We start from the raw sequence: 11,865 nt of genomic DNA on the forward strand, positions 1-11,865 counted from the left end.
CTCCTCAAGAGCTTCCCTCTAAATCGGCGTTGCAGGAAGTTGTAAATGTATTTCGATTTTTTGTCTCATTAAACAATACGCGATTAGCAAAATCCCAATTTATCTCGGCTCGAAATTAATTTTGTTGTCTTTTTTACACTGCATTCCATACATTCACATTGATAACACTGCGGAGACCGTACATCATTTTTAGTTTGCTGCATTTCCGTTCGAACCTTTAGACCAGCGTTCGCCATCCGCTGTTGTCAAGATGGAAAAATATTATGAACGACACTCGTGGATTGAGGGTCGGTTTATTTTTTCCACAACCGCAGGGCGTCTTGGGCGGTTCTCGAAGTCTCCACCATTACTGCCCGCATTCCCGCTGGCAGTCTGCCAAAGTGGCGAACCTCTGGCAGTCGTGTGGACCGGTCACCGACGGGGTGGTCACACATCGCCCCGTTCCCGGGTTGTAGCGGGCTGTGGTCGTCACTGTATGGCCTGGGTCCGGGTTGCCAGGATTGGTGCAAGCTGTGGGTAGTAAAACACAGGGGGGATAAGTGATGCTTCGGGTGTTGGGTATATACCAAAAAAGAAAAAGAAAAGAGCGGTGGCTAAACAAACACAAACCCAAACTGAAAATCGACAAGAAAACGTTATTTCTATTTGAACCGGATCAAAACCAAATGTGTAAAGGAACATTTGACACTGAACCCAAACCGGAACGACAGCACGATCTCAAGTGGCGAATACCGGTTCATCAGGAAACGGTTCGGCGTAATGATATCTGAGCTGCGCCTGTTTTTGCGCGTGGCGATGGATAACGTCAGCGGCCCGGTGTTACCTAAATACACGGCAACAATGTAGAAACAAGTCAGGAACGAGTAAACAAATAAATTATTTTGCGCGTATACGCCCGCCCTGTCCTTGGCGTCGGGAAGTCGGTTCGGAGGAGCAAGCTGGCTATACTAGGAGGCAATATTCAAGTTTTTGTTTTTTTGCTTTCTTTCTGCTAAACAGTGCTTCGCAAGGAAAGAGGAAAGTAACATGGTCCCCAAAATAAAAACAAAAACCGACGCGCTTCTTGGGGGTGCTTGTTCTGTTGTTCTAGAAAGCCAAGGCGGATCCTCGATCCGTGAAGACAAGAGCGGCAATGTACAGCCAGGAGTCGCGTGTCACATAGAAGCTCAGGCACCTGGACACCGATCGCCCGGTAGACTCCGATGCACCTTACCATGGACTACAAGGCTGTTACGAGCCATCGAATCCGAATCCGATTATCACATTTATTTTCCCCGAAGTTGTAAGTAAACGCGAGAAAACACAAAAAACATCCTACCAGCCTTCTGTCATACCCAGACATTTTGGCCGCCAAGCGCGTGTTTCTAACTTTTTCTAACTAATTCATAAGTTCCTAATTTATGAATTGTGAGAGAAAGGGAAAGAGGAAGTTTCAGACCTGAACTTAGTAATGTATCCGTTTTTCTTGTTTCTTCTTTTTACCTTGTGGGTGCGCGTGGGTTTCATCTCTAAAGCTTCCTCTTTCTCTTTCTTTCACAATACATAAGTTGGCAATCAGCGCTCTTCCATGTCTTTTATTTTCTTCCAAAAAATTGGGTTGTATGTGTGTTTATACAGCCTAGAACTTGGTCTGCCTCAGAGGGGCGACGAGTCTCCCAGCTATAGATGAGAAATTTAGCCAGTGCGGTACAGCCGCTACCCTGGGGTCTTTAACGTGCATCACGCAGTAGTGATAAACGACCGCACGCCGGTACGATGCTCATCCAGATCGAAACGGGCAGGGGTGGGGCTCGAACCCAGGATCCCTGGGTTCTGCAGCGCGAGCTTTCGCTCCACGTGCTCCGAGCTGGTGTGCGCTAGACCACTCGGCCACCGATCCCCCCATATTTATTTTCTTCCTCCTGTGCCTGTGCGCTGTTTTAGGTGTGTCTGCTGTGCTTTTCTTTGTGTTTTATTTCTGAGGCGCGTCCGCCTTAATCTTGAGCGCACCGCCGGCGTCCGTGACAAAGCATGTGAGATGCGGTTCCTTCCTTTGTGTTTTATTCAAAAAAGAGAATTTAGGTGCCGTTTTTCTGCTACAGAGGATTGCAGACAACGGCAACAGACAACGTCGGCCTCGCTCCATGAACCTGTTAAAATGCTCGCATTAAAACATTAACTGGTGCAAGATGTATGCAGCAAAATGTAAACACTCAGCAGCACGCCACCACAATGCCAGGTGCCGTGACATCAGTGCAAGCTATCTTTTGGTACGCCCATCAGACATTCACAATGTGTTTTCAGAGAAAGCGGAGCAACTTGCGCACAGATTCATCTGCTGTTTTTTGTGGGTAACCAAAACTTAGTGACAAACTTTGCAGATCACTTTTTGCGTCGTTCAGCGCCTTCATCGAGATGCGCTTGGTCGCTATGCAGATTTGCAGGTAAACAAACTACAGCAATACAAGAAATGAAAAGAAAACACGTTTTTTCGGAATCGTTTGAATCAGACTCAAGACCTGAGATATTGTGTTTTGGTTTTTAGAGGGCCAATATAAATTGTAACATACCTGTCATCCCTGGGTAATAAAATATCAATATTTCGGTGCGAGATGAGTACCCCTTCTAGCTGAGGTCAATGATGAGAATAATACCAGTTTTGTCCCTGGTATATCGGATTAGTGGTCCAAGTAAGAATTCCAAAATAAAACCACCCTGCTTGTTCCACGCAAGCACAATGGCTGCACAGCACCATAAAACCGGAGTTGAAGAAGAACAGAGTCACGCACCTTGGGGATAGGCGCACGTGTGTTGAGCACCGTCACGCAGCTTAGCATCTGAAATCAAGATAGGAAAGTGGACCACTCGGTTATTTTTTTATTAGTAATCACCAAAAACGTGCCTATATTTGTTAGTCGTCACATGTTAGCAGACGGAGGTTTTTAGGACGCCATGTCATCAGAGTTCGTAGATGAAAGGAGCACTTTGTGTTCTCTACACGTGCACAGTTTATTGGGAAGTTTTAGGGAGTCGTTTTTACTCATATATTTCATCCCGACAACAATGTCCATGCGCGCGCGAGTCGTCGGGGGATCCGAGATACGTTTCTCCTTCGTCTCTCCCACTGCAACTTCTGGAGTCGTCACCGCAACGCAACAACCACCATTGACGACTCGGGAGAAATGCAAAAGTCGGCCCCCTCCGCCTGCCCAGCCTAGAGCTAGGCTAACCACAGCGAGAGGCCATTTGCCATCTTGTTACATCAACTTCGTCTGAGATGTCGAACCAAATGACTCCGATCACAATGGCAAGCGATCGTGAATGCTGTAAACTACGCGTGTGATTACATTTTCGTGATCAGGGCTAAGGAGCCGCCGTGGAGACCGCGAGCAGACTAATTTCTACGGTACACGACGTGAACTATCGTTAAGGTTCAAGAGTACAGAGACGAATCAGCTACCTTTGTGGTCATTGCGACACATGTCAGAGTTCTTGACATTCCTCCCGGTAAATGTTTACTCGACCGTCTAGCTTACAACATTGTGCGCTGTCAAACCCGAGCCATATATATCTGCACCCTGCGGAACGTTTCAAATGTTTACTACGAGATGACGCTGACGGTCGAACGCAATCGTCATTTCACTGTTTAAACCAGGGGTGGCCACGCTGCGGGTCGCGAGCCGCATGCGGCTCTCCGCGTGTTAAAGTGTGCCTCGCGGCGCTCTTCCCTACCTCCCCCCCCCCCCCCCCCCCCACACACACACTCACTTCCCCACCTCCGTCTTGGTCACACGAGCACCTCCCCCAAAAGAGAAATAAAACGCGTTTTAAATCGAAATACAGGTTGCGGTTTGGTAGTCTTGTGCTACTGTTACCTTACATACAGTTGGAGTGCCTTTGATTCCAATATATTGAAGGTAGTTCAAGTTTCGTTTATTGCTCGGGATAAAACTTTGCTCCCCCCCCCCCCCCCCCCGGCGACTCTTGGATGTTTCGTGTGTTTGTTTGCGGCTCTAAGGCCGGGTCACCCTGGCCACCCCTGGTTTAAACGGTTGCGTTGGTATTGCGATTCGGCTAAAACGTTTTACATTTAAAATACGTTTTCACGAAGTGGAGCAGCTTCACCGGGCATGATTTTGAAACCTTGTGCTCCAAAAACGACTTGATAAAATTCCATATTAAAAGGAACTCCGTGACGCTGCAAAGTGTAGCGGACTAGCTTAAGGGAGTTAGTGCATACAGTTTTCTCCTCGCTTCGACATGCGATTCCTCGTGCGCGTTGACTTTTGTTACTCGTCAAGTAAGGTATTAGCATTCAACATGGTTTACTCCTGAAGTTTTGACTGGCGGCCATGTTTTATGCATCTTTGGTATATCGGCCAATAGTGAGGCAATGGTGTCAGAAACAATTGCTGACAACAATTCGGACAAGATATGTCCTACTTGTTGACGAGCGCGTCCTTATTCTTTTTTTTTTTATTTGTTCGTTTGTAGGTTAGGGCCTGATTGTCCTTCAAGCGCGAAACACATGTACGACGAAACCGTCCGATCCGATGTCCGACCACGCAATACGACGGTCGGAGGCGAGAGTTTTCAACGCTCTCCGATGCTACGAAAACCCTTGCCCCCCCAAGGTCATTCCGGCAGTCCACACGTCGGATCGGAAGGTTTCGTCGGACATGTGTTTCGCGCTTTAGAGTAAAGCGCGAAACACATGTCCGACGAAACCTTCCGATCCGACGTGTGGACTGCCGGAATGACCTTGGGGGGCAAGGGTTTTCGTAGCATCGGAGAGCGTTGAAAACTCTCGCCTCCGACCGTCGTATTGCGTGGTCGGACATCGGATCGGACGGTTTCGTCGTACATGTGTTTCGCGCTTAAGGCCTGGTTACAGTGCAGCGACAAACAATTAAATGCGACTCGCGCAAAGGACTTGTTTAGGCTAGCCTTACTGTTAGGAAAACTTCCTTTTGTTTGTTTTCTTTAGAGTATACCGAAATGGCCATAAAATAGAATGCATGAGAATTAGCCAATAGCAGAGAGATAGAATAGAAGCACTAAAGTTGCTCGGTAATTGTTTCACTTATGCGCGTTGAGGGAAATAAAATCCAAAATAAGGAGCAACAAGAGACGTGGAACGCGGCCGCGCCGTCGTCTGGTACATACCTCGCAGTGTGAGTCCACACCGAAGAACTCATAAAAATATCAGCCATGATGGCACTCTCCCTATTTTAACACGCTCCAACATTGCCAGTCACTGCTGGAGGTGACCCCGTATATGGCAATGGCAAGAGGTGTGGCCTATGCTGACCACACTTCTTTCTTTATAGTAGTCTTTTTATCGGGGTTTGTACGGGTTGATGCTGCATTCTTATAGGTCGCTAGCTCTAGGGACTGTGCACAGAACTCGAGACGAAGTATATACTCACCGCATGTAACGGCGAGGCAAAGGACTAGCAGAAATGCCGCCTTGGTTGCGTACGCAAACTTAGCTGCCATATCGCTCGAGCTTGTCGTTATGGGAACTGATGAAAAGGACACACGCTGAATAGGCTGATAAGCGGACTTTTATACGGTTACTCTACCACGCAATTTCCGCTCTGTGTCGTTCTGAGTGGGACGACAACACATTTTCAGATAATTTGTCTAACTCGAAATGCGAACGTCCGGTAATTTTTACGGGAAGGATGGAACCACGCGATAAACTGTGTGACACACGATGAAGATAATTTGTTTTCTATTTCGTCCATTTCCCGTCCCAGTTGAGGACAGACTTTGACACTGTAATAGGCTCACTGCACGGCACTTGGCTTCGACTGTTTGGCGAATGCTCAAAAAAGGAGGATTGAGCACGTCCGTTTCCCCCCTTGTTGTCCGAATAATTTGGCCAATTATAAAAACAAAACCTTTTCCATCCTGTGTCAGAATTGCTGGGTGTTGTTGCATGCACGTGGCGGACATTACTATTTCTTTTTTAATAGTTCAAAATTTTTGACAGAGACGGACACTGATACTCGATTGCCTTGTGGACTCATTATATAAGCGTACCTTTATCTACATGTTCAGCACGTTTCCAGATCATCGCGAGTCGTATACACAACGAACTAACTCGACATGGCAGCTAAGTTTGCGTACGTTTCCAAAGTGGCGATCCTGCTGGTTCTCCTCTTCGCCATGGGGTGCCGTAAGTACTTCTGGCGCGTACATTGTGTGCATTAGTTGGGACTGATATGAATAGACTGATATATGAGATGTACAAAAACTACCGATAGTCAGATGAGTTCCTTGGGGATGAACCTTTTACTTGCAAACCTGTTGGCGATATACATCTGTTGCGCCTTCTCTCAGGGTACGTATTCGTCGGGTGATCGGGTGATATCGGAGGAGCTCATCGGACGATAGCGCATGTCAGGGGGGTGGTGGAAAGAGAGAGGTTAACCGTCACTTAATCACCATTTTGAACGATTAACGAGCTTGGGTTAGATTAGTTGCCAAAGAATAATGAAAGCTCCGAAGTAACAACACTTAAGATATTTTGGCGCATAAACTCATTGTTACCAGTTATCAGAAGCTTTATCTGAAATTAGAGGAAACATTTTTTTTTCCTCCATGACATATAAATAAATAAACGACATAGCAAAACAATATAGTCTCAGCTCACTGTTACCACATCTGAAGCTCAGGAAGCCGCGTTTTCAATGCTAACCCCCATCGCCAGTATTATTCCTTTTCAAAACTGCTTGAAGCAACATTGGGGCTCGCCATTTCTATGTATGATAAAAGTAATTCTCGGTCATATTGACGGCAGTGATTTAATCGGTTTACGTCCGCTAAACTCTACAACCTGTAATACTTAGAGTTTGAGCTCGAATACATGCAAGTCCCCGCCAAGTCGCATTTCTCGAGGCGGAGAGTGATCTTGGGCATCTAACGGAATTTGAAAGTTGTTCAACGTTCGTAATCTGATTCGAGTCAAAATCTGTATTCTAAACCTTTTTTTATTCGTAAAGTCGTGTTTATGTTTGTTCGATTCGACTTCAGCTTTCCAACAGGTCAACGCATCCGTGTTTCTGTGAATATCGCTTCAGTAGAGCCACTAAATGTGCTAAATTTATTAAATGTTCTCGAAAGATATTAACGCTTAAGTTCTAACCGAGCAATACCTAGAAAAAAAATTATACTTAGGAAATCAGAGAGTTCTAAATCTTGCTGACACTTTTTAGTTTTCTGCATACACGTTGGATCGCGCTGGTTGATTTTTACGTTTTTTTTTTTTTTTTTTTTTTTTTTTATTAAAGGGATTAAGTTTTGCTAACATGACTTAGGAGACGTAAGTCACGCTGAGGAAAGCAAATCGGCTAAATAAAATGAGAAACGAAAACTTTGAAACGAGCGATTGGGATCAAACATGAACGCCTAAAATTTGAAAATAAATTTTTGAATTTTAGCTTTTAAAGTTATGTGCAGCATGTGTTAACGTTTCGTCCCCACTACTGCTACAAACAATATATTTCCATGTTCGTTCAAAATTCAGTTTATGTTTTTACGTAAAATCTTTTATACGCATGAAACTTGTTCACAAAACGTTGATTTGTGGGAAGTCGGTGACAATCAATTCTAAATAAAAAGGGTATCTCAACGTATCGTTTTACAAGTATTTGAAGCTTATCGCTGAAGCTCTGAAAGGACCTAACGTTTTTTTGTCTAACACAATAGAAAAAAAACGCGATCGTGCATTAGAGTGACAGCAACCGCCAACAAAAAATATTTTTGGTCCAGTTTTTTCATTAATATTTTTTTTCTTTTACTTTTGTTTTAGAGATCTTAATCGCAAAAGGAGTGCGGAACCAACAGGTGGGAAATCTGGGATAACGCAGTATGCCACCGCTGGTAAAGAAATGTGGAGGCTAAAGAAAGTGTTCCTGTTAGGATATTTCTGTGGGCAGCGAAGTAATTTTGCTTGTCCCCCTACCTCATTTCAGAAGCGGATCGTTCCAACTCTCGGCACACTTGTGCTTACCCTCAAGGTATGTAATGATCCTGGTACCCTCTTGTCGCTCATGTTCTAATGCCGTGCAGGAACGTTGTTCGCCTGTAGAACAAGCGAGAACATCGTATACATAAGTTGCACATGACGTCATTCAAAGAGCGCTCCGATCATTACCAGAGAAGAAGAGACGAGAGAGCAGTAGGGTGGAAAGTTGGGCTAGTTGGTAGTTATTCATGTTGGTTTTAAAAGCGCACAAAAGACGAGGACAGAGTAAGAAACACAAACGACGGACGAGCGCTCGTCCGTCGTTTGTGTTTCTTACTCTGTCCTCGTTGTTTGTGCGCTTTTAAAACCAACATGAGACGAGAGAGTTCCCCTCTTTTTAAAATCCTCTTTTGTGCCTCCAGGATTTGCACATACGTCGCTATTCTCGTCCCAGGAGGTTATAGACGATTCACCCGTGACTCAAATTTCTTACAAAAGCTGTTTCCCTCTCCTCCTCTTGCATGGTGGTCAAAGGTATGCAATGTGACATCTGTGCAACATGTATACCGATGCTGACAATTAAATCGGGTGTAAAAATGGCCGCCTACACGTAGAGGTCTGAAGTTTTTACGAAATCTGTATTTAGCACGTCTACGGAGACGGCAAAGATAGCGACGGTCCTAGTTGCGGGGCCATCTCCTGATAAAAGTGCGAACAGACGACGGAGTCATCTGCATCCGACGGAGCTCGTCTGCTCACTGCGCCTATTGGAGAAGAAGACCACAAGTATCACCTTCGCTAACTCGGTTGTCCGCGCTGATGTCCGATGCGTTAAACTTGGCAAGTTTATTACGTAACTGTTTTCACAAGAAGATGCCTCCGTATTACAATTTGGACCACGAAAACATGCCTTCCATGAAAACTTGATATTCCTAAGTGTAGGTGTCGACTTTTTTTGTCCGTAGTATATATTGCTAGTATATATTGCCAGGGGCTTCTAATTCTTATTCTCGAATAATAATGTTGAAATGGTGATAATTTTATACACTGCACTCAATATTATATTTAGGAAGTGAAAGTGAGCTTTTTTTTTTAAATCTGTGTTTGTGAGTGCTTTTCAAAGTATAACGTTTTGTCGTAAAAAACACCTACTTTTTTATGTACGATTTGAATCACAATATTCTAAAAGGTCTCGTCCACTTCTTGATAATGATAATAATAAGTATGCGATATCACCCTCGTACATTTTTGCGTGAGTTTTAAAAAAAAAATTAGAAGCCCTTGACAACTTTAACTTAATAATTATTTTCTGAAATAACAACATGATAGTCATAGTCATGCTGTCATGCTGCGCTGTCATCGCGCGACGCAGCAGAGGCCGGTTGCACTATCTCTCCACGGGGCGCGGTGCCGCCGGGGCTGAGATGCGCTCTGATAGCAAACCGAAACTTAAAAACCCGTCGATTTTGTGCGGCTTTTCAGAAAGCCATAAAATGCTTCGCGTGCCTTCTATCGTTCAGCAATTTGTTGATTTAGTGTTTTCGATGATGCTGAGCAATTTTCTAATTTAAACGATGCCCTTAAACACAATATTAAAAAGTTAATGACGCAAAAATAATTAACAACTTAATTATCCCGGACTTCAATAATTTTCCTCAATGGGCCCATGGCCCAGGAGTCCTGGCCCAGGACCAAAACGCCACAAGCCTTTTTTCGAGGTCACCCGCGGCAATGTCAGCATCGCGTGAGGCTGCGATGTCCGTTTTGACCGACGCTGGGCTCGTCCATATCTCGACGTTGACGCCGCAAGTGGTTTCCCAGTCATAGAGCAATCAGAGTGGCGCGAGGAGGAAGAGAGGCCGGTCGCACACTCTCCAACGTTCCAGTCAATACCCGTGCAGGTGACGCAGCAAGGTCTATACGGCTATTTCGGTACTGACACTTACATTTCTGTAAAACAAACTTAAAACGAAAAGTCTTTGAGCTCTAAATAACCTTCTGTGTTTAGTACCATTGCACTGTAACTTGGTGGTTGTCCGTCGTTTTAGGTCCAGTCGATCTGGTGACACTGCGTAGCACCAGACCGACGTGAGCCGGTGCATGTCCCCATGGTGTTTGTCCAATAGCGTCAAGAGGACAAGACCTGGTTATTATGTCATCAATACTCGATCCCCGACCCACCCAAAGTGGCAAACACGTTGAAGCTCGAATAAAGACACCGCAAATTGGCAGACCCATCCGTCTTGACGTCGCGACATGCTAGCGTCGGGCTCGTGTCGTGACGCAGTTAGACGCGCTGACGGTGCTTCTGACGCACGCTAGTGGACACAGCGTGAATTCGCTGTTGTTATGTCGCTCGGGAGCGGGGACATAGCGCAGGTATAGTCTTCCTGATTCGTTGGTCGCCCTTTCATCAGGTGTGTCCTGACGCGGGGAGACGCGTACGCCGATGAAGCGCGTGAAGAATCCGCCCATGTGATTGACCCTTTTCCCGTTAGTGAAAGTATTAACGCAAGGAAGGACAACACATCAAATATGTCATTTTTTCGGACTTACGTTTGTACTTTCAGTAACGACCTACGTTAACTTGCATGTATGGCACCAGTAGACACCTTGCAGCAGTCCGGCGGAGTATACTAAAAAATTAGTGCCGTGCCGAACGCGGGGAGGCCCACTTATTTCTATTGTGTCCAGCTTGCACCAATCCTGGCAACCCGGACCCAAGCCACACAGTGACGACCACGGCCCGCTACAACCCGGGAACGGGTCGCTGTGTGACCACCCCGTCAATGACCGGGCCTCACGACTGCCAGAGGTTCGCCACTCTGGCTGACTGTCAGCGAGACTGCGAGCAGTAATGGCGGAATCTGCGAGAACTGTGGAAGACGCCCTGCGGTTTTTTTAAAAATAAACCGACTGTCAATCCATGAGTGTCGTCTATATTATTCTTCCATCATGAGAACGCAAGATGGATAACACGCGTCTGAAGGTGGGTTGGGAAAAGTAGCATAATATAAATGACTTGCGATATCCGATGTGTTATATATTTTTAGTCATGTTTTAGAACTTCGAGCCGCAGGCGAACCCTGTCAAGGCCCAAGGGACTCTTCAGTCTTTTTCGAGGCACTACGGAAGCTCTTCCATATACATTCACTGACAACCGATACTTATTCGGGAAGATGAGGTTGACCAAGTCGTAGTTCGCGGCATACTTCTCGCTCAATCTAGCGACTACGCCAACTGCCTCGCATGATAACAACGTGAGTAGATGCTGCGTCCACGTCCCGTTAGGACATCCGATTTTGCTAGTCGTCCGCCGAAAGTAAATTAAGAATATTCTTTTATCTCCCTCAACCCTGAAAAGATGCGCGAGTTCTATAATTTTGAAAGTCTTGACCGCGCTAGTTCTAAACCCTCCTACCAGCGTGCTTGTTCTCTTCTGCCCGTTTCAACTCTAGGTCAAAGCACCTCGTCTCTGATTTGAGGCGTACGCTCCCCTGCCGCTTCTTTCTCGCTCTGCCAGCTTCTGCTTCCCACTCATCTCCGGTTCCTTGTTACCACTCATCCGCTTCGCGTCTTTGCTTGAATCATAGCCCAGCATTCCCCTACTCTGCCTTCGTCAGCACGGCTATCCTTACTGGCTTTCCTGAGATGAGGTTTAAGTTGACATTCTTCGCACCTCCCTTCCCAAATCCTCACTTAATAAAAGCAAATGTTGTTTTTGTTTTCGACGTTTCGACATTCAAGGTGAGTGCAATTTAGGCATTTTTATAGTTACTCCAAGTATACGAAATAAAACCACCTTCGGTGTAACGCGCACTTCGAGTACCCAAATACTCCGAGTTAGAATTCAATCGTCCCACATGAGCTCAAATTAGGCAGCCACGCGCAGTTCAACACCGAAGTCGTCC

The 11,865-nt window shown here is 45.7% G+C and overlaps 2 protein-coding genes across 2 annotated transcripts; one reads left to right on the top strand and one right to left on the bottom strand.

The window, feature by feature from the left end:
* Window positions 1-320: 320 nt before the first annotated feature.
* Window positions 321-5,478, bottom strand: LOC115333033. The gene is made up of 3 exons (XM_040215377.1): window positions 5,409-5,478; window positions 2,769-2,816; window positions 321-510 (listed from the first exon to the last, which is right to left on the bottom strand). Exons 1-3 carry the CDS (start codon window positions 5,476-5,478, stop codon window positions 347-349), a joined length of 282 nt encoding a protein of 93 aa, XP_040071311.1. The 3' UTR covers window positions 321-346.
* Window positions 5,479-6,093: 615 nt separating this feature from the next.
* Window positions 6,094-10,812, top strand: LOC121835852. Its single transcript, XM_042290378.1, has 3 exons — window positions 6,094-6,163; window positions 7,962-8,006; window positions 10,649-10,812. Exons 1-3 carry the CDS (start codon window positions 6,094-6,096, stop codon window positions 10,810-10,812), a joined length of 279 nt encoding a protein of 92 aa, XP_042146312.1.
* Window positions 10,813-11,865: the final 1,053 nt, after the last annotated feature.

Source organism: Ixodes scapularis, unplaced genomic scaffold, assembly GCF_016920785.2.
Source record: "Ixodes scapularis isolate PalLabHiFi unplaced genomic scaffold, ASM1692078v2 PGA_scaffold1__304_contigs__length_218370807, whole genome shotgun sequence".
Lineage (NCBI taxonomy): Eukaryota > Metazoa > Arthropoda > Arachnida > Ixodida > Ixodidae > Ixodes > Ixodes scapularis.

Bases quoted from the DNA above. Each gene is read 5' to 3' on its own strand.
- LOC115333033 (XM_040215377.1), bottom strand. From the start codon at position 5,478: ATGGCAGCTAAGTTTGCGTACGCAACCAAGGCGGCATTTCTGCTAGTC. The intron at 2,817-5,408 runs GTGAGTATATAC...TCTTGATTTCAG, and splicing joins TTGCCTCGCCGTTACATGCG to ATGCTAAGCTGCGTGACGGT. The intron at 511-2,768 runs GTGCGTGACTCT...TACTACCCACAG, and splicing joins CACGTGCGCCTATCCCCAAG to CTTGCACCAATCCTGGCAAC.
- LOC121835852 (XM_042290378.1), top strand. From the start codon at position 6,094: ATGGCAGCTAAGTTTGCGTACGTTTCCAAAGTGGCGATCCTGCTGGTT. The intron at 6,164-7,961 runs GTAAGTACTTCT...ACCTCATTTCAG, and splicing joins CCTCTTCGCCATGGGGTGCC to AAGCGGATCGTTCCAACTCT. The intron at 8,007-10,648 runs GTATGTAATGAT...TATTGTGTCCAG, and splicing joins CACTTGTGCTTACCCTCAAG to CTTGCACCAATCCTGGCAAC.